The following is a 25,613-nucleotide window of genomic DNA, read 5'->3' as shown; positions in this document are numbered from 1 at the left end:
ATATACACCCAGTAGTGGAATTTTTAGATTGTTTGGTAATTTTATTTCTAATTTTTTTAAAGAATCCTCATACTATTTTCCATAGCAACTGCACCATTTTACACTCCTACCAGCAGTGCACAAGTGTTCCAATTTCTCCACATCCTCCCCAGCACTTGCTGTTTTCTGTTTTGATGACGGCCATCCTAGTGGACATCAGGTGGTTCCTCACTGTGGCTTTGGTTTGCATTTCCCTAATGGTTTATGATGTTGAGCATGTTTTCAGGTGCTTTTAATACTTTGTCTATCTTCTTTGGCGAAATGGTTATCCAAGTCCTTTGCCCATTTTTAAACTGATTTATTTCTTTGTTGATGAGTTTTAAGAGTTCTTTACATATTCTGGATATTAATCCCTTATGAAATATGTGATTTACAGATATTTTTCCCATTACATGAGTTGCCTTTTTATTCTGTTGAGAGTGTCCATGGATACAGAAAAGTTCTTAATTTTTTTTGAATCACATTTCTTTCTTTTTTTATTGAAGTGTAGTTGATTTACAATGTTGTGTTAAGTGTCAGATGTATAGCAAAGTGATTCAGATTGTATATATAATTTTTCAGGTTCTTTTCCATTATAGATTTTTATAAGATATTGAATATAATTCCCTGTGTTATGCAGCAGGTCCTTGTTGTTTATTTTTTTCTTCTCCCCCTGTCCCTGCACCCATTTGTCTATTTTATATATAGTAGTGTGTATATGTTAATCCCAGACTTCTAATTTATCCCATCCCCTTACCCCCCTGGTAACCATAAGTTTGTTTTCTATGCTTGTGAGTCTATTTCTGTTTTGTATGTGACTTCATTTGTGTCATTTTTTGGGATTCCACATATAAGTGATATTATATGATGTTTGTCTTTGTCTCACTTCACTTAATATGATCATCTCTAGGTCCATCCATGTTGCTGCAAATGGCATTATTTCATTCTTTTTTGTGGCTGAGTAATATTCTAATATATATGTATGTATATCACATCTTCTTTATCCATTCATCTGTCAATGGACTTTAGGTTGTTTCCATGTTTTGGCTATTGTAAACAGTGCTGCTATGAAAAGTTTTTAACTTTAATGAAATCCAGTTTGTCTATTTTTTCTTTCATTGCCTGTGCTTTTTGTGTCATATCTAAGAAGTCATTGCCAAATGGAATTTCCTGAAGCCTTTCCTTTATGTTTTCTTCTGAGAGTTTTAGGTCTTATATTTAGATTTGATCCATTATGAGTTAATTTTTGTATATGGTGTTAGGTAAGGGCCCCATGTGATTCTTTTGCTTATAGTTATCCAGTTTTCCCAGCACAATTTGTTGAAAAGATTTCCTTTCCCCATTGAATGGTTTAGGCACTCTTGTCAAAAGTCATTTTTAAGCAATCATCTGATAAATATGCCAGAGTTTATTTCTGGGCTCTCTGTTCTGTTCCATGGGTATATGTGTCTGTCTTTATGCCAGGACTACCCTGTTTTGATTACTGGAGCTTTGTGGTAAAATTTGAAATCAGGAAATACGTTTTCCAATTCCCGCTTCTTGTTTTTCCTTCTGAGTATCTGTCCCAGTAAACAGCATTACCATCTTCCCAGTTGCCAAGACAGAAATCTAGGAATAATTTTTGTCTCCTCCCTTCTTCTTCTTGTGTAGTTTGTCATCAAATTGTGTCAATCCTATCACTTTCATGCTGTTTAAAAATCATCCTTTTCTCTCCTTCATCAGCACTGTTTTTAGCCTTTGACATCTCTTATCTGAACATCCGTTTTCTGACTCATCTTCTTGTCTCTGTTCTACCTGTCTCCTTCCTATCTCTGGCCTCCATCCTACTGCCCGAATGAGTTTTATAGAATGCACATCTGATCAAGGCACTCCATTTGAATGAGCGCCCTTCTTCGTCTGGCCCTGCCAATTTCTCCCGTTTAGTACACTCAGTTCCTAAGTAACTTGCTGTTTGAGGTGCTTTTCCTCCCCCAGTGTCTTGAAATACACCCCTCACTGGTTCTTCTTGCATGTTATCTCCCACTGGATGCTCTTGATAACACTAAGCATCAAGGCGAAATTCAGTCGCATTCAGGACCTTATGGCCATTTTAAGCCTTTCCCAGAATTTCCAGTAAGAATATAGTTTTTCAGTTTTTAATAAAATAAACCCATAATGCCCAAGGCTGTCACTTGAAGGAGAGTCTCCTAATGAAGTTGGAGGGGTCTTTCTCTAACCCTTGCTGTTTACTTTCCTCTGGGGAATGCTTTGCTGAGTTTTACCATAGATTAACAGTGATCCCAGCATCCCTAAACTAATACACATGTAATAACAGCAGGGGAGAGAAAGAGAAGATGTGTAATTCCAGTGGGTTTGTGGGTTGCTTCTGTCATGAGTGAGCTTTCATATATATTCTTTTTGCTTTCTTCCTGGTTCTTGGCTACATTTGGGTAAATATCATCTAGGTAAGTGAAGTATTCGTATATGCCAGACCTTCTCGTAGCCTTGCCCGTAACGTGCGTCACTGCTTCTTGCTGAACCTGGATGTGACCTCAGAATCCTTCCCGACATAGTTCTCCAGGCAGTCAGTGCCAGTTGCTGAGAGCTGGCAAGGGGAGTGGAACGTATCGCCATTCCTGCTGCTCTCCCCGCCGTGAGTGCATCCTGAGATCTATTGGAAAGCTTTAGAAGTGATCCTAGGGTCACTTCTGTCCCTGCTACCCGTGCCAGTCCCCTGAACACGTGGTGATCATATGGCCAAACTGTAAGATGTTAGAGCTAGAAGAGACTTTTAAGGAACTTGTGGTCCAAAATAAAAGATAAAAGCCCTGCGACTTGGGGGGCTAACGTGTGTTATTTGAACTGACACCACATGCCACCTACTTATACGTGTTGCTGTGGCTTCCTTTACAGGTGAAAAGAAGCTCCTGTGCACTCTGGGCCCAGGTAAAAGGTAAAACCGTTTTCTGCCTAAGGCTGCTTTCCTTGTTTCTCCTCTGCAGCGTCAAGTGTATGTTAATGAGATTTCTTTTTAAATTGTCGCAGGTGACAGAAATGAATCTCATACTAGCCTAGAGAAAGCCATAGCTGAAAAGGATGAGGGGTGGGGTGGTGGGGGCAGCTCATGGAATCAGAACCAGAGTGGTGCCACCAGGATGCCAGGAACTGGGACTTGGGACTCGACACCATGATGAGGACTCTCCTTTTGTGGCTCTTGTCTCTTGTCTCTGTTTCTTGGTGTGAGTTGGCCTCCTTTTCTCCAACTGTAAGCTGTGTGGTGGGGAGGGATGGGCGTGAGCTGCCCCAGCGTAGCAGCTTCGGTGGGAACAGACAATTTTTCAATTTGGGAAAAGAGTCTCTTGTTTTAAGTGACCATGGGATGAATCACTGTGTACAGGAGACGGAGCAGTATGATCGCCTACCTTGGGTTTGGGGCTTATTGGTATGGCTTGGGCGGGGGTGGGGTGCAGGTCAATATAACCAACAAACCCCACCAGGGTTGCGTGGAGAGGGCTTCACAGTCCCCGTCAGGAAAAGAGGCTCAGAAGAACACACTGACAGACCCAAACAAAGAGCTACAGAAGTCCACTCCTTTCCACTGTTTGGCTGCTTAGCCTGTGCACACACATACACGTCCAATAGTAAGAAAAACACCCTCCTTGATGAAAGTGGAATTATCCTCCAGAGAGCCAAAAATGGCACCCGAGTGGAAGACAGCCCAAATGTGGGTCTGTTACCTGAATCCAGCTCCGAGACCAGGCTTTTGGAGGCCGATCCATTCCTCCTGGTGGAATCTAGACGTGTTTCTCATGATCTCTTTAGCCATCTATGGCTAAATGGAAAATTCAGCCGTTCTCAAAGCCACAGCATATAATATGAAGTGGGAAAGTGGACGATCACAGTAAGTCCATTGATTTGGAAAGGAAGAAAAGATAAAGGACTGTGCAGTGGTCAGGGGCCCCATAACAAGGACCACATGCAGGAAGAGCAGGCATCTCCTGCCCCGGCAGCAGAACGGGTCACTTGGTCAGTCGGTTTGGCTGCCCGGGGCTCTGCCTGCTGGGGTACCCTTGTCCATTTCCTCCAGAACCTCCCCTAAGAGATGAGGTGAGGACGAACCCTGCTGAGTGCCTCACAGCTTAAACCTTCTGCCTCCCCTGCACTGGGGCGGTTATCCGGGAAGGGGAGCGGGGTTAGGGACTGAGCAATCGCAGGTCCTTGTTTGCCAGGCTGGGATTTCCCTGGCAGAACGTTTCTTTAAACCAGCAGCCAGCCTACTGGATTTGATTTGTAGGAATTCCATTAGTTTGTAGCTAATACCAGAAATCTTGTCAAGTGTATGACCTTTTGGATCTGGATCTTTTCCTTGTGGTTCCTGCGTCCTAGCAACAGCCTGAGGAATTCTGCTCTTAGCCCGGAGGCTCAGGTTAACTCCTCACATCCTGTTCCTTACCTCAGAACGGCGCATAACAGTGGGCTGGGGTGGTTAGGAAAAGCTCCCATAACCCTGCTTCCAGGTGGATTCCAGGGCACGGCAGCTTGCAATTGATTTGTTACCCTGTCAGGAGAGGGTACCTAGCAGGAAATGTTTGGAGGGACCTGGAGAACTGGGCTTCCTTCATCTGTCTGCTTATCCCCTAAACTCATTTCCCATCTTTTTATCTCTACTCACACTAAGTTCAGCATTGTAGGGGGTGTGGCTTTTCCCCTGGGCAAGTTGTAGTACCTGACCGTCCGCCGTCTTGCAGTGCAGATTGCCAGGCAGTGAGCGCCTCTTCTTTCTTTTTCAGTTTTCTTGAGAAAATAATTTACATATCATGTTCAACGTGTACAGTATGATGATTTGATGAGTGTATATATTGCAAAATGATTACCACAATAGGGTTAGTTAATATCTCCATCACCTCACATAATTATCATGTATTTTATGTATCTATATGTATATAAAATTTGTGTATGTGTGAGTGTGTAAGATCTACTCTCCTCGCAGCTTTCAAGTATACAATACAGTATTGTTAACCAGAGTCACCATGCCGTACATTAGACCCCCGGCATGTATTTATCTTGTATCCAGAAGTTTGTCCCCTTTGACCAGCATCTCCTCGCTTCCCCCACCCCCCAGCCCCTGGCAACCACCATTCTACTCTCGATTTCTATGGGTTTAGCTTTTTCAAATTCCACACGTAAGTGAGATCACACATACTTGTCTGACTCTGTCTGACTTATTTGACTTCGCATAATATGTAAGAGCCTCTCTTAACAAAGATGTGTGCTGTTACATTTCTGTGTGCAGACGGGCTGAGCGCCCTTCCCTGGAATTTAATGATGGCCACAAGGAACAATCACACATTCCGCCATTTGGACATTTTCCTGCCAGTTCAGATCCTAAAGCTCTCAGGGTGGGAACGGAGTTTCCACAAACAAAAAAAAGGTGCTTTTACCAGAAGAATGGAGGTGTACAAGCATCCTGGACCGGCATAGGAACAATAGTTTCCAGAATAATCCACTGCTTTCCGCAGCTGTTCGGTGTGATTAATAAACTCACACTGAGTTGAAGAAATGGCCAAAGAGCTGGCTGCAGTCATTCTATTGTGATTAAGTTAACAGGAAGGATTTTGCTTTGGGAATATCCAAGTGGCTTTTTGCAGTGCCTTTTCCCCCTCATATGGTAAGAGAATTTGAACCTTTGAGCTCAAGCTACTGGAAAGCTCTGAGATCATAGAAAACCTACTGTTTTGTTGAAATTCTGGAGCCAGTTCCAGCATATACACATCTGTGTACCAAATTTACCTGGGCTGTGCACTCACCTGGCAGTCTCCTTTGCAAAAATTTTGGAGATTGCCATTTCAGAAAGTAATTTAGACAGAACTAGAATCCAAATTCATCCTGAAATTGTATCTGTTCATTCGTGCCAAACAACAGCCCCCTTCTTGCCATTGCCCGCTGATGAATTATGCTATTTACCTTTGCAGATTGCCCCTAAAAGAGCTTCGTGGTGATTACCAGGGAACCAGCAGTCGGTTTGATGAGAAATGCAAAGGCCTGGACTTCCCTGCCCCAGTCCTGCTTGTAGTCAGCCGAATGTCTTTGAAATTATATTTAACTTGGCTGATTCTCTATTGTCTCCCTCCGGGATCTCTGAGAGCCCTTCCAGCCACAAAGTAGTAGGAGTCTCTGCTTTCTTGAGTCACAGGGCAAGGTCATTTGATACATGTGAGATGATGATTAAACTGTAATCAGGGAACATTCTTTAGTCATAGGCATGAAACCTCTGAGTCATTAGTGACTACTCCTCTTTCTCTTAGCCCACATTTTGCACTTCTCTAATTTTCATTTCTGTATTCACTCCCTGAGCAGGGGCCGTTGTGTGTGCAGCATGGAAGACGGGCCCAGCCTCCTTTCTCATCTCGCACCGTAGGGTTCAGATTCAGCGTCCCCCTTCACCCCAGCCTGCACTACTGCCCGGCGTTTTTCTAAAGTGCAGCGCTGATTTTGTGACTTCCCCTGACGGCGCCTGCATAGTTCTCCATCAGTTCTCAGTCTGGTTTCCAAGACCTCAGGTGGCCACCAATGTCCTCTTCTCCATTCAAACTGACGCGCCAGCTCTGTTCTGGATACAGCCCTTGCTTTCCCTCCTTAATGTCTCTGCTCATATGATTACTTGCTCACTTCTGCCCTGGATTGCCCTGTAACCTTCCTGTAATTTCTGTTTATTACAGTCCCTCCCATTCTTCAAGATTAAAATCAAATGCCATCTCCTCTTTGACACTTTTTACAACTTCCTCAACTGGACAGGATCTCTCCCCCTCTCTCTTTAGCCATCCTGCTGTAATTTCAAGCAGCTGGTGCACTTGTCTTTTCTTACTTGATTTCGTCCCCTTGAGGGAGGGCATTTGAAGAGCTGCATGGTGCCTGGCACACATGAGACACCTAATGAGAATTTATTGAATCGGGTTGAATGATTCCCGGGGAACCAGCAGGACAGTCTGATTGTAAAAGGAAGCATAGTAGGAGCAATACTTATCAAATTAAAAAGCCAGAGAAGACTGACATCAAGATTTAAGCCTGGTGTGTATGTATACATGTGAATACGCTGCACCTGTGTGTGTATACACACATACACATGCACCCATTTTAAACCTTCGTCATTGTGGTAGGTAGAATTCTCATACGACCTCACAAATTCCTGGTCCCTGGGGTACACCCACCTTCTCTCAGTTACTCATTCAAAAGCTCTTCTAAGTGTTGCTGTGAAAGGATTTGAAGATGTAATTAAGGTCCCAAATAGAGAGATTATCCAGATAGACCTGACCTAATGATTACATGAACCCTTTAAATCTGTGTCTAGAGGTCACAGACCGGGGAAACTGGAGACTGAAAGGGAGAGATGGATTTGGCATAAGGGTTTCTCCTGCTGGCTTTGAAGATGCAGGGGACCACACGGCAGGAATGCGGGCAGCCCGTAGGAGCTGAGTGGCCAGTAAGAATATGGGACCCTCAGTCTTCCGACGACAAGGAGCTGAATTTAGCCCATAACCTGCATGAGCTTGGAAGCAGATTCTTCCCCGGGGCCCCTAGAGGGAAATGCAGCCCACCTGCCTTGACCGCAGCCTTGTAAGACCCTGAGCAGAGGACTCAGTCACAATGTGCCTGAACTTCTAACCCATGAAACTGTGAGCTAATAAATGGGTGGTAGCTGCCAAGTGTATGGTAGTTTGTTCAGCTGCCACTGAAGATGAATTCAGTAATGTTGCTGGTTCATCAGGCTTTACTTACCTCCAAATTAGCTATCTACTTCAGTCTCCTTTGCCATCTCCTACTTGCAGGGGATTCAAGTGAGGGGACCCCAGAATAGCAGAGATGAATTTCACACACTAAACAGAAGTCACAGTGCTAATTATTATCATATATTTGTGCCTTTCCAACAACCGAATTGTTGCTTTCAGGAAATGACCCTGCTGGTGTAAATCCATGAAAAACTGTCCACAGCCCTATAGGAAGTCCTCAAGCTGTCACAAAGTCTGAGAGTAGGAACAGGGCCTTTCTAACCGGCTCTTCAACACCTGTGATGTTTACGGTAGTAGAAGGGTTAGAGATAAGCCCATGGAAGCCCTGTCACTCCTCCTGAGCCACCCTGAGGAGGTTGGTGGAGTTTGAGTCTAATGGATTTCCTCTGCTTTCAGAATGAGTCATTGAGAATCTGGGATGTAACTCGTGATTCACTCATTTGGGCTTTTAAAAGAACATTCTGCAAGTGATTTAGAAGGAAAATAAGTTTGGTTTCATGGCAGGAGACCTTGGAAGGGAGGGTAACCAGAGGATGACAAAGCTCTAAAAAATGTAATTCACGTTGGCCAGTTGTAAGTTTCCTCGGTAAAGAATTAACATGGGAAGTCCCTAAAGAAGCCTGGGGCTACACCGTGAACGCTCAGGATTAGGTTGACTCAGATGTTCAAGAGAGTTCATATACAAAGCAGAAAAAAGACGTATAACCAGGAACTGTTCAACCAGCAAGAATCATGCCTGGAGCTGCAGCCCGAGTCATGTTATGCAGAGTGAATAAGGGTGATTTCCCAGTACTTCCCTTTAGAGTAGAACATAGGTGGGCTCCCTGCTAAGGGTGAAGGTCGTCCTGCTGCTGGATGGTCAGGAGAACGTCAGGTTCCTCAGCTCCTACTTTGCTGCTTTCCTGTGGTTTGTGAGGAGGGGGAACTTGAAAGCAAAAGAAGAGCTAACTGCTCTCCGTAAGTTAAAGTCTTCTGACCTGGATGAAGCACCTTCTAGCAGGTTGGAGAAACCACTGCAAGTGATCTTTGAGAAATCTTAATGAAGAAGGGAAAAATAGGTAGACTGGGAGTGAACAAAGAACACAGAGCTCTGTATAAGGGAGACAGATTTTGCAAAGTATGGCTGAGGAAAACTTGAAGTCAAAGCCAGGCAAGATCTTCAAGAGACGGTTCTGTGTCTACCTGGGAGAAGAAGCCACGGTTCCGAGCAGTCAGCCTGGGAGCTATGAGCAGATTAGGTGAGACTGCTCTTCTCTTGTTTTCACAGAGTCACTAATTGGATGGGGAAATGTGGCAGGTACAATGTATTTTGATTTCAGCCAACACTTGACAATGCCCTGTTGACAGTGTGGGGACGTGAGGGCTGTGTGTGAGCTTAGAAATGGCAGAATGACTATGCAAATGTTGCTTATTAATGAGTTGATGTCGAATCCAGGAATATGCAGAATATGGGTCGGTGTCTACAGTCATCCTCAGCCCACCATCATCATCAATCAGTGATTCAAAATATAGAGAGGACGAAACTATAGAGAAAACATGATGACCAGCATTGGGAGGAACACGGGTAGATTGGATGAAATGAGCAGTATAGGAAAGTACCAGCTTCTTGCCACCATTTCCAATGCTCTGTTTTCTCTTTAAAAAAAAAAACCTGGGGAATTTAGTACATAAAAAGGTCTTCTCAGTGTTTTAATTTGCATTTTTGCTTGTGAGAGGGAGAGCTGATCAAAGATTTGTCAGTCATCTGTATTCAGGTTTCATATGTGGTTTACCTTTTGATAGAATTTGCTCCTTTTGCTGTTGAGGTATTTGTCTTTTCCTTATTAATTTGTAACACTCTCTATATGTTAACCCCTTGCTTATTAATTATTCTCATTATTTTACCCAGTTTTCCACTTGCCCTTTAAACTTACTTATGGTGGTTTTTGGTTTACAGAAGTGTATGTTTTTTAATGTGGTCAGATCTCTCATTCTCTTATTTTAAGGTTTCCATATTAATAAATGTGCTTAGAAAAATTTAACCTGCTTTAATATTAAATATATAGTCATTTACATTTTGTCCCAATTCTCTAAGTCTTCAGCTTAAGTCTTAAATCCATCCAGATTTTATTTTGGTAGAGAGTATAAGCTCTAGTGGTCAAAATTACTTTATCGTAAATGGTTAGCCAGTTTTCTCAACGTTAGTTAAGAATAATGTATCATTTCCCCAGTGATTGGGGAATGACAATGACAAACAAAATGACAGCAATAATAATTAACAATAGCTAACATTTGCCAATTGCTTACTGTGTGCTAGGCCCAGGTCTGACATGCCTTAACTCATCTGTTTCTCCCAGTAACCTAATAAGGTGGATACTATCATTATGATTCCCGTGCTGTTACATCATCCCTTTTGTGAGGAAACCGAGGCACAGAATGGCAGAGTAACTTGCGCAAAGTCACACAGCTGGGGAGTGGTGGTGTTCACATGCAAACCTGGACAACCTGACTCCAGTATTCAAGCTTGGAAGTTATTTTATGTGCTTGGGTTTGTTTCTGGGCTTTCTACGTTGTTCCAGTGCTGATACTGCACTATTTTAATATCTGGTAATTCAAGTCACTAAAATCAGTCCTCTGATTTATTTATTTATTTACTAATTTCTAATTTAACCACAGCTCCTCCTCCCATTTTCCAATATGGCTTCTTAAAATATCAGGGCTTTTTTCTTCTGAATATCAAAAGTAGCCAAAATATAAGCCACATTTTTCGAGAAAATCTCTCTCTTTTTTTTTTTTTTTTTTGGAGAAAGTCTCTTGACAGCACTTTCTAAGGTGATGGTTTGTTGGGCTCTTGACCAAGCGGTATGTTCCAGTAGAAGGAGTCCACTCTTAGCCTGGTTGTCGAGATCCGAGTGATGCCAGTCAGCAGAACTGTCTGCAGTGGTACAAAGACGTTAAAGCTGTGTTGTCCAGTGTGGTGGCCACTCACCGTGTGTGGCTACTGGGCACTTGAAATTTACATGTGAAATTGAGCACTTATAATAGTATGACTGAGAAACTGAATCTTAAATTTAATTTAAATTAATTTAGGTTTAGATAGCCACATTGTGGTGTGGCTGCTGTGTTTGACAGCACAGAATTAATGATGAAGAAAGAAAGCAGCTTGAACTGTTCTCAAATGTGCCTCATTCACTGCCAGGGAAGTAAGTCACCTATGTTTTGAGGGTCTCAAGTCCAGAGGCTACTGTTTTTCCCTCTCAAATCCCCCTCCCCTTCTTACAGTAACAAATCATTGCTTTTGGTGTAATCAGCTCTTCCAAGGCAGACTAAGTATATACCTGGGGCACTGGTAAACGGAGCATAGAGAAAAATGAAATAGTCAACCCTCTGTATCTGTGGGTTCCACATTCATGGATTCAACCAACCGTGGATTCAAAATATTTGGGAAAAAATCATTAAAAAAATCCAAAAAGCAAAACTTGAATTTACTATACACTGGCAACTGTTTACCTAGCACTTACATTGTATTTACAGCTGTTTACATAGTTGTATTAGGAATTAAAAGTAATTAGTGATGACAAAGTATACAGTAAGTTATATGCAGCTACCACACTACTTTATCTATGGGACTTGTGCATCTGAGGATTTTGGTATCTGAGTGGGGGTGGTGGTGCCTGGAACCAATACCCCGTGGATACTAGAGGCCTGATGATAATTTGATATTCCAACAATGACAACTGCAACAAATCGTCTGGAAAAATTTGGAATTGATTGCACTTCCTTAAATTTATTCCATGGCTTGGTGGTTTTTTAATTTTTAATTCTATACAGTGGAGAGTCAGCCCCCTGGAATCTTTTCAGTGTCTGTTGGCAGCATTGTACACAGACTTTTGTTCTTCCAAAGGGGATCATGAATCACCACAGCCTGAGGCCCTATCATCAGCCTGTGCAGGAAAGATCTGGGTCTGTACCCCTCACTTCTGTGGGGGAGAACATGGCCCACACACTGCTGCAGACAGAGCTGGATTCAGATCTGCTCTGGGAAAGCATGTGCTGTGGTCAAAAGCAAAGACCCTGGAGTCAGACAGCTTGGGTTTGAATCCTGGCTCTCGCATTTACTAGCTGGCTCAACTTGGGCAGGTTTCTTAACCACTCCATGCCTCGATTCCTCATCTGTAAAATGGGAATAATAATAGTACCCAGTGTAATAACAGTACACGGGGTACTATTATTATAATACTTGTTGCTATTATTGTACCCACTGAGGGATGAGAAGAGGTAATTAGATAGTAAGTGTGAAGTAAGTGTGTGTAAATTAAAATGAAACCTTTAGTTTAGAACAGGATGCTCTGATGCTCTGATTTAGTTGGCCCCAATGTGCAGCTCAAATGTAGGTGTTTTTCAGTTAATAACCAGGAATCTCCCTGACGTCGGCATGTGATGCACCCCAAAATAGAACACATGTATGTCTTTCAAAGAGCTTTTCCATCAGTTTTCTTATTTTATCCTCACAGCAACCTGCTGAGCAGAGCAGGGAGGTACCATTCTTGCTGATGTCTAGGGAAAATGACAGGTGACTCTACCCAACAGAGAGGATTTGTGTGCTATATCTGACCACTGGAGCTAACTGTAATTTTTGGAGCAAAAGTCCAAATGATGTCAGGACGATGTCTTCCTCCATGCAAAGGAAAACTGCTCATAAAATTCTATCAGGGTTATGGACTAGGGAGAGGACAGGATGCTGTATTTGTGTGCTCAACAGGATCAGATTCATCCCTTGTAATTTGAACGTGTCCTGGTTTATGCTTCCTTTTCAGAAATACCATGGAACTATGTTTTCCTGAGGCCCAGTTCTCAGGGCCAACTCAGGGGGCACAGAGGCACTCTGGGCATTCTTGGGATGGTTTGTCAGATGGGGCCAAGCTCTGGTTAAAACGGAGTGAGCACAGCGGGGTGTGCGCCGTGGGTTCAGTGTGTGGTTTCGTCCCGCAGGTTCATCTCTCGTGCTGCCGCAGATGGTGGGTGTTGCGCTGTGCTCCATGGCTGCTGTGATTGTCCTCGCATTCCTCTCCTTCTCAGCGGCCTGGTATGTGAGACTGTCACTTTGGAGAAATGAGTGGAATGGAGAGAGGATGGAGCTGAAGTCATGAAGAACAGCTGGGTTGGAGGCAGGTCAAAGGGGGGACGTGGGGAGATGTTGTCCCTGGGCGCAGCGGATACTCAGCCGGGGAGAGGCAGGAGTAACTGCACCTCAGCAGGGGGAGGGGGGTGCCCTCCAGCTCCAGGAAAAGCAGGGTCAGTGGTGGCTGGTTCCGTAAGCGTGCATGAGCTGCACACAGGTGCACCACGGAAAATCAATGTGTCAGTGAACCCTCTTTTCCTCCTCCATGTCTAGACTGCAGGTGGGTGCTACGTGAAGGGGACGCGCTGCTGCTGGGGCAGATGTTATGACAGCTTCTCAGGTGCTTTCACCGAGGCCTCTGAGTGTGGGCCTGCAACTTTCTCCATTCCCAGGTTGGCCCCCTTACTGGACTCAAGACAGTGACTGCCTATTTGGAATCCCCCCAAAGGAGGACCCTTGGGAATAGCTGATGTCTTCCCTGCTCACAACTGGTTCTGTGTCTCTGAACTTGAGATCCTTGATATACAAAGTAGCATTGCCCACAGGCTGCAGGTCCCATGGGTGGGCCCATGTTCCCCTCTGAGTGATGCCTGAGAGTCAGCCCCCCAAGACACGGAATGCAAGAGAGTCTCTGCGTCTTCCTTTATAGCGTCTCTCTTACTAATTCAGAATCCATTCTTTCACAGTAATTAATGAGATAGACTTAAGTGTAGGCTAGAATGTAACTTTGTGAAGGAGGTCATTGGAAAGGACAGAGATCAGTGACATGGGCCAACGTGTCAGACCCTTTAGAAGCCCCTTTCCTACAATTACGTTAATTGGAAAGCATACTAGCTGGGCCCCTCTGGCAAGTTCCCCGCAGCGTCTGTTAGGCAGCATTGCTTTGACCCAGTCCCGTTTGTCTTAAATGTATTCAAAAGCCGTAAGTCTTCATTCCAGTAAAAATATTCTGTTCATCTAAGACAGCTCTTCTCTTCCACATGAATGTTTATAGCAGCCTTGGTTAATTTTTTTTTTAACTGAGTGTTTTCTAAAAATGCTCTCTATCCCTCCTTTTAGGTTTGGTGGTCATGCGGTAACAATGGGTTGAAACAATATCAAGCCCATGGCCAGAGTCCATGTGTTTACAGGGGAGGGGAGCTATGTGGGTGACATTATCATCCCTTTTTGTCTACAACGTCAGTAACTGTGAATGCCGCTTTATCATGAACCATGACACTTTGGGTGTAAGCAGTCCCGAGTGCACTGGCAATGTGCGGAATTTACAGCTGGAGTGTATTAGATTTGACTTTTAAGCCCGAATCAGTGTTCTTGAACTGTCCTCCCTAACCAACAGTGTAACTCCAAGGCTCAGCAAGGAATGAAGGGAGAAGGATGGTGGCTCGTGGCTTCTCTGAGTGACAGTGGTGTCCTCCTCCACTTTCTCCCTCCCTCTCCAAGCCTAGAGAACAGATAGCATGGGATGGAGAGGGGGGGACAGTTAGATTGCACAACTCAGGGTGCAGCATGTAAGAATGCAGTCCTGGAATTGGGCAGCTTTGTGATCCTGAGGAGAAGGGACAGTCTTTCTGACGCGGTGGACTGGCATGATGGGTGGGCTTGGGCTTCGGTGAGGCACAGATCGGAGCCTGGGCTTGTGAGCAGCTGAGAAGACACGAGCAACAGTAGGAATAGGTGGAAGCTCTATGAAGCTACTCCCCCTGCCAGGGATCTGGCCCAAAGCATAACCTCTCAGCAAGGAGGAGTCAGAGTATTCAAGGCTAACTGTCAGCCCTGCCCTTCCACCAGTGTTAGGCAGTATTAGGAGTAATTGTCCCTTGTCCTCTGAGGTACCACCCAGACACAACTTAGCATCAACGTGTAGAGTGTAGAACCCTTCCTGCTCTCATCTCAGGTGAATTACAGAGTAAAGCTCTCACTAGGCTAGTACAGATAGCTTCCTACTTTTAATTTTTATGTGCAACAGTTGAACTCATACTGTTTTCACAGCTCTTGAATTAACTTTGAAATCATTACAAATGATTGTAGTTAATATTGGGTAGGGTCTCTGATGAGGAAGAATTTTCCTAACAAAGCCTCCTTCATCCAAAGAGAGAAGCTAAGCCTCTCTTCTTCATTATTTTTTAACTGGCTCCGTAACACCATGCTTCTGTAGTCCCGCTAATTTCTAGTTCTAGCATTAGCTGCCAAAGAAGCTGCAATTGTCCGCATGGAAACTTGGCATAATTGTCCTTGAAAGGAAGAAATCCCACTTGCTTGGTATCAACAAGTCTCTGGTTAAAATAAGTGACTAAATATTAAGTAAAATGTACTTCTGGGGACAGTGCAGAAATGTACAAGCAGTTCATGAAAGAAATGAGAATCGCCAAAACATAGACTTTGTCCCTCCCTCTGAATGTTCCAAATTGTTAACACAGAGTTGCTCGGTGTTAATACTTAACCGAAGCAGATGCTGAGCATTTGCAAGAAGGAGGCAGCATTTTCCTGCAGTTCTTCTCTGACCGTTTTCTCATACACATGAAGGCAGCTTTAAGGTCTCTGAATTTGCCAGGTAGCTTTTTACTACAAAAAGCTCTTTTTTCTCCCAAGTGGATTCCTGGTAAAGGCGGAGAGAGCGTCTGAGGAGACCGATAGTGAATCTTCCTAGGATCATGCAGGGTCCTTCTGTCCGAGGATTGATCGGGTAGCGCTTGGAGTTGGGTTGTGAGTGCCACTGAGTGAAGCTGGATCCCCAGGTGGGGATGGGGGAAGGAGCTTTTCCTTAACCGTCTTGAGGAGGCGAGCACTACGATCCAGTCTACTACTAGGACTCAAAATCGGGGGGTTGCCCAGATATGGGGCAGATTGCTTGGCCCCTCTAGTTTGGTGTTTTTTTTTTTTTTAACATTTTTTATTGATTTATAATCATTTTGCAATGTTGTGTCAAATTCCAGTGTTCAGCACAATTTTTCAGTCATTCATGGACATATACACACTCATTGTCACATTTTTTCTCTGTGAGTTATCATAACATTTTGTGTATATTTCCCTGTGCTATACAGTGTAATCTTGTTTATCTATTCTACAATTCTGAAATCCCAGTCTATCCCTTCCCACCCTCCACCCCCCTGGCAACCACAAGTCTGTATTCTCTGTCTATGAGTCTATTTCTGTCCTGTATTTACACTTTGTTTTTGTTTGTTTGTTTGTTTTTGTTTTTGTTTTTGTTTTTTAGATTCCACATATGAGCGATCTCATATGGTATTTTTCTTTCTCTTTCTGGCTTACTTCACTTAGAATGACATTCTCCAGGAGCATCCATGTTGCTGCAAATGGCGTTATGTTGTCGGCTTTTATGGCTGAGTAGTATTCCATTGTATAAATATACCACATCTTCTTTATCCAGTCACCTGTTGATGGACATTTAGGCTGTTTCCATGTTTTGGCTATTGTAAATAGTGCTGCTGTGAACATTGGGGTGCAGGTGCCCTCTAGTTTTTATTTATGTCCACCATAGTTTTTGTGTATACCCGTTCTTTTGTTCCATCCGCACAGCGGTTCTCTGTGGTGGGAAGGTTAGGGGTTATCGCTTCCCCATCTTAGGATGGAGAGAGACAGCTCTGGGGCCTGAGTATGGTGCCTGCAAGCCTAGTTCTCATTCCTGGGCTTTGACAGGACCCTTCTGGTTCTTGGGAGAGTCAGGCCTTTACACTTCCAAACATACATAAATACATATATAACGGTGTCTGTATTAAAGCATTGCCTTTACTATTACATCACCGTGTCCTTTTATGCTTGTCTTTTCACTGTAGGTGCCTCCCTCTATCACCTCTAGAAGGAAGCCACAACCAACCAAAGAGATGGAGATTGACTAGGGGAAGTAGGTAATAGTCCATCCATGACTCAGGACCTAAAATTGCAACTGGGCCTTAAGAGTGAGACCAGAGCAGAAGTGGTTATCTTGAAATTCCACAGTAGCTGGGCATAAAGTTAATATTTAAGTTGATTTTAAAGGAAGTAAACAAGGATTCTCAATGCTCCCTTTTTATTGCTAATCTCATACTCTGATTTTCTACACCTTTTTTTCCCCAATCCATTCACTGAAGAGAAAGCCAGTGGTAGTAGTCAATCAAACAGTGTTTTAAGGACCTTTTGCCTATCCCAGCTGTTGTTGGGTAAACTCAGGTGCCTGATCTTGGAGAGGAGAGAGAGTGTGGCTTTTTCTGTGCCCATTTGTGGGCAGGTGATGCAGCGAGGCAAATTGATTAAAAAAAAAATAGGGTATGCCCCTTGTTTCAGAGAGAGAAAGAGTATGAACTAGCCATGTTGGTGATGTGTGTGTGTTGTGTTTCCATATCCGTATTTTTTGGGCACATCTCAGGGTTACCAAAACGGGGTCAGACTAGGCATGTAGTCTGTAATATGCTGCTTTCATTTATCAACACATCTTGGACACATTTTTCACATCAGTAGGGACAGCATTGGAAGTTTATACCACAATTTATTTCCCCAACACTCTACTGTGCGTTGTGCATTTAGAGTGTTTCCAGATGTTTACTGCTTTTATACATGTCTGTATAATTGTAAGCAAGTATCACTTAGACTAAATTCCTAGATTTGAAGTTACTGGAGTGAAAACTATATACATTTGAGGTTTACTCCATGTTGTCAGAGGAATGTCATAGAATGTTCATACCAGCTTACACTCTCGTTGGCAGGAAGCCTCAGCACTGCTGGGTCTCATGGATATCTCTAATCTTGATTAATCTGGTCGGTGAAAAATGACCTTTCAGTGTTCTGTTTGCATTTCTCTAACTATTTTGCACGTTGATTGGTCACGTGTGGTTTTGTTTCGGTGAACTGCCTTTTTTTCCCCTCAGTACTTGGCTTGCCTTATATTGGTTCGAAAAAGCTCTTTGTATTATAGTCATTTTCATTCTTAGCTGTCACATATTTTGTAAACAAAGTTCCTGCTTTGTCATTTCCGTTTTGACTTTGTGCCATACATCGCCACACAGAAGCTTTCAATTTGTGTAGTCAAATGTATCAGTCTTTTTCCTTACGTATTTTGCCTTTGGTGCTATGCTGAGAAGGACCTTCCAGTCTCAAGGTAATAACTATAATTCAGCAGTTAAAAAAACCCAACATTTAAAGCTTTAATCCATCTGAAATTTACTTTAGTATAAGGAGCGAGGTGGGGGTGTCTTTTTATTGTTACTAAATGGTTTAGCCAGTTCTGTTGATAGCCCTTAACTGGAATTTTCCCCCGTAGAGGTTTGAGTAGTATACTGAATCACAGACTACAGTCTGTGTCTGAACTTTCTCTTTTGCTCTGTTGATCTATTTCTGTGCCAGAACCACCTGCTGTAAGTTTACGATAGTTTTTTTTTTTTTAATATCAAGTAAAAGTCAGTTACTACTCTTTTTCTGTTAATTCTGAGTATTCTCAGGTTTTATGATATATTTATTCATGTATACATGTTTATGACACATAAACTAAAGAATTATTTGGTCATGTTCCCTGCCCCCCACCCCAAATCTTCATACTTTTTCCTTGGGAATGAGGAATGAGGGCTCCTCTCGCAGAATATAATGTGTGTTTCCCTCTCGCTTTTGTGTGTGTCCCTCTCTAGAGTGTTATAATACTCAACTTACAAGTTAATTCATGCTTATTTTTTGTTGGGTATGGCCAGATACTTTATGCCTTGTCATCCAGAACCCCCGAGTCAGTATTTCAGCTCCTGCCTCTGAGAGTGCACCCCACGCCCACTTACTGCTGGCACTGTCAGCGTCCCCTTGCTCGGGCGAGCTGCCTTTTGGGGAGAAGTCACATCACGATGGCTCCTCCAACTCAGTTACTTTTCTGGGTATCTCCTTGACCCAGGGAAACTCTCAGATCTTTGCCATGCCAAATGAGGGACTGCCCCACCATCACAGAGAGCTCCAGCCACAGACTTTAGTTTCCTTACCCGTTAGACCCTGTGTCCTCCATGGTGGAAGTGTAGCTTCCAGTACTTTCCAATGTGGTTTCCACTTTTTTATCAAGCTGCTGGCCTGACAGCCTCAGCTTCTTGACCTTCGGGTTTCTTATCCTTGAAATCAGATACCAGGCCACTGTGTCCTCTGAAGCTTTAGGGGACACGAATTCAAGGGAGTGGAGGTCCCCTTGAAGCTCCTCTTTCCAGGCACGGACTGAGGAATGTCCCTTTACCCCCTACCATCATGGTGGGGGATGTAAAATAAACAGCTTGCCATCAGCTTTCCCAAAGGACTACTTTCTTTTGACTTTTTCAATTTTAAACCAGTTTCTTGGGTATTGGGCTAAGGGTCACAAGGCCATTTGGAAATCCTTATTTTAGAATATGGGAGTACTTGCAACCTATTATTTTCAGCTTTTTGGAACTTTGGTCAAAACAGAAAGTGTTCAATTTGGAGCCAAAGGATGAGAAAATATAGTTCACAGAAAAAGAAATGCAAGTGGCTCTGAAACACAAGAAAATATGCTTGACTTGACTTTTAAGAAAAAAGCAAATTACTGAGAGGTCATTTGTCACCTATCAAGTTGGGGGAAATCCAGAGACTTAACAACACACTGTCTTTGGAGGCTGTGGAGGAGCAGGCAGTCACACGTTGTTAGTGAGAGCACAGAACCGTGCGACCTTTGTGGCGGGAAATCTGGTGATATTTACATTGCCTTTGTCCCTTAACCCAGCACTCCCGCTTCTGGGAGCTGCCTTACGGGTTCGCCGGTACGTGTTCAAAATGACACATGACGGGGTTGTTCATTGTGACTTTGTTTATAATAGCAAAGGCTTAGCAACAACCCCAGTGCCTCTCAGGAGGAAGCTGGTTAAATGAACTCTGATACTTCTTTGCACACAGTGGGATAGGCTGAGTTGTAAAAAAGGAATGAGGAAGGACTCTGTGCACAGATATGGAGAGGTCTTTGAGCTGTATTGTTTTAATGAGAAAAACAAGGTGGGGTATAGTGTGTATAGTCTGCTGTCTTTTATGTAAGAAAGAGTGGGGAATGAGAATATTCAATTTTCCATAAAGAAACACTGGAATAATAGTGATGAATTAATGAAAATGGTTACGAATGGAGCAAGGAGAGTCTGTTAAGTGTTTATCTTCTTATTTTGTTTTGATTTTAAACATGTAAGCATATCACTATTCAAAGACAAAAAAAAATAAAATTTTATAAGAAAGAGAAAGTGTTCCATTTAATATCCTGTTGCACATGTCAAATCAAAAGCTGATGGGTACTGCTTGGCTTCCTTCTCAATGTAAATCCAAGACACCTAAGATTTGGATAAGATTGGTTTAATTCTCTATTCCAAACCTGTGGGAGCATTCACTGCTGTCTTTTGAGATTTCTGAAAGTTCCATGAGATGGTAGAGGTGGGTGCATTACACTCCCATGATCAACTCTAGGGCCTAGTTTCTGCTTCCTATGGATTGGTTTAGGCAATAGATCATCTCACCTTCCCACATGGAGTCCCTGTTCCACCCGCACTGACCTGCCTGTGGAACTCCGCTCCTTTCCATAATTCCCACCCAGAGCCTCGTTAAGGACTTGGCGCATTTAGATAATGTGAATGGAGAGTGTATTCGTTTCCTATTGATGCTGTAACAAATAGCCACAAACTTGGTGGCTTCAACCACACAGATTTACTGTTTTACAGTCCTGGAAGTCAGAAGTCTGTCCTGAGCCTCACTGGGCTACGGTCAGGGTATTGGCTGAGCTGTGTTCCTTCTCGAGGCTCTCAGGGGAATCCATTTCTTTGCCTTTTCCAGATTTGAGAGGCTGCCTATATTCTTTGCCTGTGGTATTTCTTCCATCTTCAAAGCCAGCAGTGCGGCATCTTCACATTTCTCTCTGACTCTGACTCTTCTGTCCTCCCTGCCCCCCCCCCCACCACTTCAGTTAATAGGATCCTTGTGAGTACTTTGGGCCTCCTTGGAAAACACAGGCTAATCTCCCATCTCAGGATCCTTAACTTAATCACATCCACAAAGCTGCTTTTGCCGTGGAAGCTGACATATTCACACACTTTGGGGTTAGTATGTGGACATCTTTGGTGGCCATTACTCTGCCTACAACAGAGAACATTATATTTCAGATATACAAATAGTTAAAAGTGGGTATTGTTTATCCTTCTTCAAAGTTCTCATCCTTCCCATCTTCATTATCAAATCCCTGAAATGCTGAATAATTTAGCTTTTTTTTTTTTTGGCTAATCTATGACCTAAGCATCCACCCTTACCCAAATATTTACCAAAGTAATTTTTTAAACAAGAATAGTTTCCTCCTTAAGAATTATGTTGTCAGCTGTTAACGTGTTATATTTTTGACCTTCTGAAAATTCTCTGAAATTTCTGATTGTTGAATATCTTCTTCCTTGTTGCACAGTGTGCTGATTCAGATTTCTTAAAAACTTTTTGTGTGAATCTTTGGTAATGTGATTTTGGGGCACAACTAGAAACAGGAAGGTGGAATATTTGTGAGAAGATTATAGCAAAGGCTAAATATGCTGTTTTATTTTTTATTGCTGTGTAACAAAGTACCTCAAACCTAATGGTTTCAAACAGTACACGTTTATTATCCCCCAGTTTCTGTGGGTCTCAGGATTCCAGGTTTAGTGCAGTTGGATTCTCTGCTCAGGACGTCACAAGTCTGCAGTCAAGGTATTGGCTCAGTTGCATCTTCATCTGGAGGCTTGACTGGGGAAGACCCCTCTTCCATGCTCATTCATATTGTTGGCAGAATTCATTTCTTGCAGTTGTATGGCCGAAGTCCCCAACTTTTTGCTGGCTGTCAGCTGGAAGCTGTCCTCAGGTCCTAGATGCCAGCCATTGTTCCTAGAGGCCATCTGTAGTTGTTGGCCACGGGGGCTTCCTGAACAGGCTGCCTAACTTGTCAAGTTAGCAAGGAGAATCTCTGAATGCAGGGAGGGCCCAGCCCCTCTTTTAAAAAAGGGCCTTTGTCTGACTAAGTCAGGCCCACCTTGGATAATCTCCCTTTAACTAACCAAAAAATCAACTAATTTGGAACCTTAATTACATTTGCAAAAGCCCTTCATCTTTGCCATATTCTATTGGTTAAAAGTAAGTCATACTCAAAAGGAAAACATTATACAGGCTTTGGACACAAGTGGCAGGGGATGATGAGGGCTATCTTAGAATTTTGCCTACCATAAGTTACTAAGAAAAAAATCAATTAGAAACTTTAAACCCTACCACAGGATTTCCTGGATTCTTCGGACATGGCTCCTTGATTTTACAGCAAAAGCCTAGGACTGCTTCTGTTTTCTCTAAGGAGAGGTGCCAAGGCTGCCAAGGTTGGACGTAGCCCATGGCCCACAGGTTTCAAGAAGGTAACTGGATCTGTAAGACTGCTTTCCCACCCTGGACTGGTTGTACTCACTTGAGCGAGGCACAGAGATTTGGGGCAGAGAAACGTCACCATTTCTCTGGGTCCACGGGCATGCGTCCCATCTCTTAGCCTTTGGCTTAGCAGGATTCAGAAATTGTGAGCTTGGCCTGCAAAAGTCTATCTCTGCCAAACTCGAGAGAGCCTAGTGTGTGGCCTGAAGGGCTCGATCCTGTGGTCCCTGGAAGTGGCTGTCCTGAGTCTTGGTGGGCTGGACAGGATAAGGCAACCTTGACCAGATTCAGCGTTTCCAAATGGTGGTGAGAGCTCCAGGGACCAGCTCTGGAGAGCACATAGGTCTTCCCCAGCCCCAAGACCCTCTGTAACCAAGGACTTGGCAGTAGCTGTGTGCAGCCAAGAATGGCTGAGCTGGAGATTACAACTCTTGGCCACAAGCCATGATTCCCTCTGTCCAAGGTGCCTCCCAGTGAACAGTGGATCTTAGAACCTGAAAGAGGGCTCAGCTCCAAGAGCCAGGAGGAACTTGGGTTGTCTTTGGATAATCACTGTTTATTGAGATCTCACGGAGACGAACACCAGGTGACGCCGACACTGATGGTTTGCGTGGTCCTTGCTATGCTGGGATGGCCAGGGACAGCTGTGAGGCTGTCCACCATGCTGCCTTCTGGCCAAAGAAGGGGCAGTGCCCAGGAGAGGGGAATTGTTATCACAGAACCTAGGAGGGGGCAGCGGCTGGGCTGTGTAACTTCTGCACCAGACAAAGAAGACAGTGTCTTGATCTTGGCTAGAGAATGTAAATGTCCACACTGCATGTGACCCTATAAGGGAGAAGGGGCACAGGGCTGCCAGACTTGAAGACTCCAGCCTGTCTCCAGCTTGCTGCCAAGGGCACAAAACAGCTGAGTCTGACTTGGCTGCCTGTGATCTGCATTCATTTCCTTTTTTTTTCTGTGTGAAATAATTAAAAAAAATTTTTTTATACCATTTTAAAGGTTACAGTCCATTTACAGTCATTAGAAAATATTGGCTACAGCCCCTGTGTTGTACAATACATCTTTGTAGCCTATCTCACACCCAGCAGTTTGTAACTCTCCCTCCCCAACCTCTATATTGCACCCCGCCTCGCTGGTAGCCACTAGTTTGTTCCCTACATCTGTGAGCCCACTTTTTTTTTTTTTTTTTGTTATATTCACCAGTTTGTTGTATTTTTTGGATTTCACATACAAGTGGTATCATACAGCGTTTGTCTTTACTCTGCTTCCTGGATTTCTTGTAGCAAATTAATACATAGCTAACAGGTCTGGGTGTCAGGCTGAGTTTGTTGCATGTTGGATAGTTTGCTGCATTAGACGGAGGCTGAAGGAACTCCACAAAGGCCAAAGGACCGCTCCCACATTGCCCTCGCAAGACGGTGTCTCTTAGTCTCCAGCTGTAACGCACCTCTGGTGTCAGCCACTTTCCTCCACTGCCCCTCATCTCAGCGGCCACTCCTCTGGCTTTCCCTCCTCCTCCCTGCCGGCTGCTGCTGCAGACCCTGGAGGCTTCTCTAGAGAGACCCCTCAGATGGGGTTTGGAGCTTCATGAAGAGCTGGAACCCACACCGGAGATGCGTCTGGGAGAGCACGTAAGTTTTCCTGAGAGCCAGGCATGGAAAGACCAAGGCTTGTCCCTGGATGAGATGGAAGAAGCAGAGACCTATTTCTGGAGGGCAGGGGGCCTGGAGGGACACACAGCGCTGGGGAGTTGACTGTGTGCCTCGGGAGGCTGCCTGTGCATGTTGGGATAAAAGTGTTTCTTTCACACTTGGCCTGGGATTGTGGTCTGATTGACTGCATCGCACACTTAGCTTTCTAAGGTTAACCAGCCAGGTCATCGCCCTCAGCCTCTGCCTGCAAGCAGGTTGCCAGCTGGCCCTTTATTGCCCACCTAGCTCTCGTCAGCTTTGTCATCCAGGTCGTTGCCCTTAATTCCTGGGACCTCCCTTCAGTTTCCCAAGAACAAACGGCATGTGCTATGTCCGCTCTGCTGCTGCGCACTAGCCTGTACTTTTGGAAACTCTCATAAAGTTTCCAAATTGACGTACCTTTCTTTTGCTCTGTGTCTTCTGCTTTGCATAACTGCTTGCATGGTCAGCCACCGTGCTGCGTGCTGGTAAACGGAGAGAAAAAGAAATGGCTTGAATGGAGCAACAAGAAAACGAAATTATTTTGAGCAAATACTCTCTGAGTGGGAGGAGAGCCTGAAACTTAAGTCCAAAGGAGAGGATGACCAGTTCTATTGAACTTTCAAGCATTTCAACTGAGAAGCTCTGACAGTCTCTGATCTCAGTAAATTCACATCTAGTTTCAAGGAGTGCCTTGCAAACCCCATTCTGAGGGTGGTGACAGGTCAGTAGAATCACGTCCATCTATTTTTGTAAGATTTATAATGAATACTTACAGTGAAAGTAAAGCACTTTTTTTTAAACTCTCTATAGCACAAAGGGATGGGATCTGACACCCAGTGAAAGAAATCGTCACTTAAGTTAGTCTGAGTTACACTGTGTTTTGGAAATTCTCCAAACTTAATACTTAGGCCATGTACTCCAAGACCAAAGCATGTGGGTTTTTAAAAAGTTATTATTTTCAGGAGTAAGCTTGCTGAATCACCACAGATTTTTTTTTTTTTTTTAACTACAAGTTTGCTGACTGTCATCTTCCAGCTGGCTTGGCGTTGCTCTGGCTCCCCGTTGAGCCCACCGGTAGAGCCGGTCTGTCTTTAGGAGAAGAACTTTACTGGTGGTCCTCCCTGCTAAGTATAAAGCCCTGGTGGCAATTTCAAATGGGTGAGGAATGATAGATTGTTAGGGGACTGAGCGGCCAACCATTTGGGGAAAACTTGTGATAAAAAAGGATGTTCACACATGGAGATACAGGGCAGTCATTCTGGCTTACACATGAGTTCACTTGAATTTTATGCTAACTAAAACAACCTGTTTGTGGCCTATCAAACATACACTGTACACCTGCTTTCATTATTAAAGAAAAGAGCACATTGACCAGAAGGAAAGAATGTCCATATTAAAAATAAAGATTAAATGTCCCTCTTCCTGAGACGCTGATGCTGGTCCTCCTTTGATGGTAAGGCTCCCTTCCCAGGTGCCAAGACCATACTGACTCCCTGTGTACATGCTGGTCTGCTGTTTGTTATTTTGTTTGAAACCTTGAAGAAATGTAACCCTGACTTGTTTAATGTTCTTTGTTCTGACAAGATTTAAAACTGTGCTGAAAATCCTGCTTCTCTGGAACAGTTTCTCAGAATCATCTGGGAAGCGGGTTTCTGGGCTAGTCCTCAGTTTGGCTCAAATAAAACTCTT

The 25,613-nt window shown here is 43.8% G+C and overlaps 1 protein-coding gene across 17 annotated transcripts in view; it reads left to right on the top strand.

Moving 5' to 3' along the window:
• The window catches only part of SUSD1 (sushi domain containing 1), a 141,012-nt gene that overhangs the window by 93,436 nt on the left and 21,963 nt on the right, over nt 1-25,613 (top strand). For 2 of the 17 annotated variants that reach the window (XR_004319412.1, XR_004319409.1), the window contains 4 exons: nt 2,911-2,950; nt 6,355-9,022; nt 12,756-12,849; nt 13,159-15,871. Coding sequence is in view for 10 of the 17 variants with exons in the window: in XM_032478185.1 (XP_032334076.1) it covers nt 2,911-2,950; nt 6,355-6,689 (375 nt within the window). In the remaining 7 variants the exon portion in view is untranslated. The other 15 variants (XR_004319413.1, XR_004319414.1, XM_032478193.1 and 12 more) reach the window with 14 other exon arrangements.

The sequence above is a fragment of the Camelus ferus genome, chromosome 4 (assembly GCF_009834535.1).
Source record: "Camelus ferus isolate YT-003-E chromosome 4, BCGSAC_Cfer_1.0, whole genome shotgun sequence".
NCBI classification, from domain to species: Eukaryota; Metazoa; Chordata; class Mammalia; order Artiodactyla; family Camelidae; genus Camelus; species Camelus ferus.
This window is presented reverse-complemented; position numbering and strand designations above follow the sequence as displayed.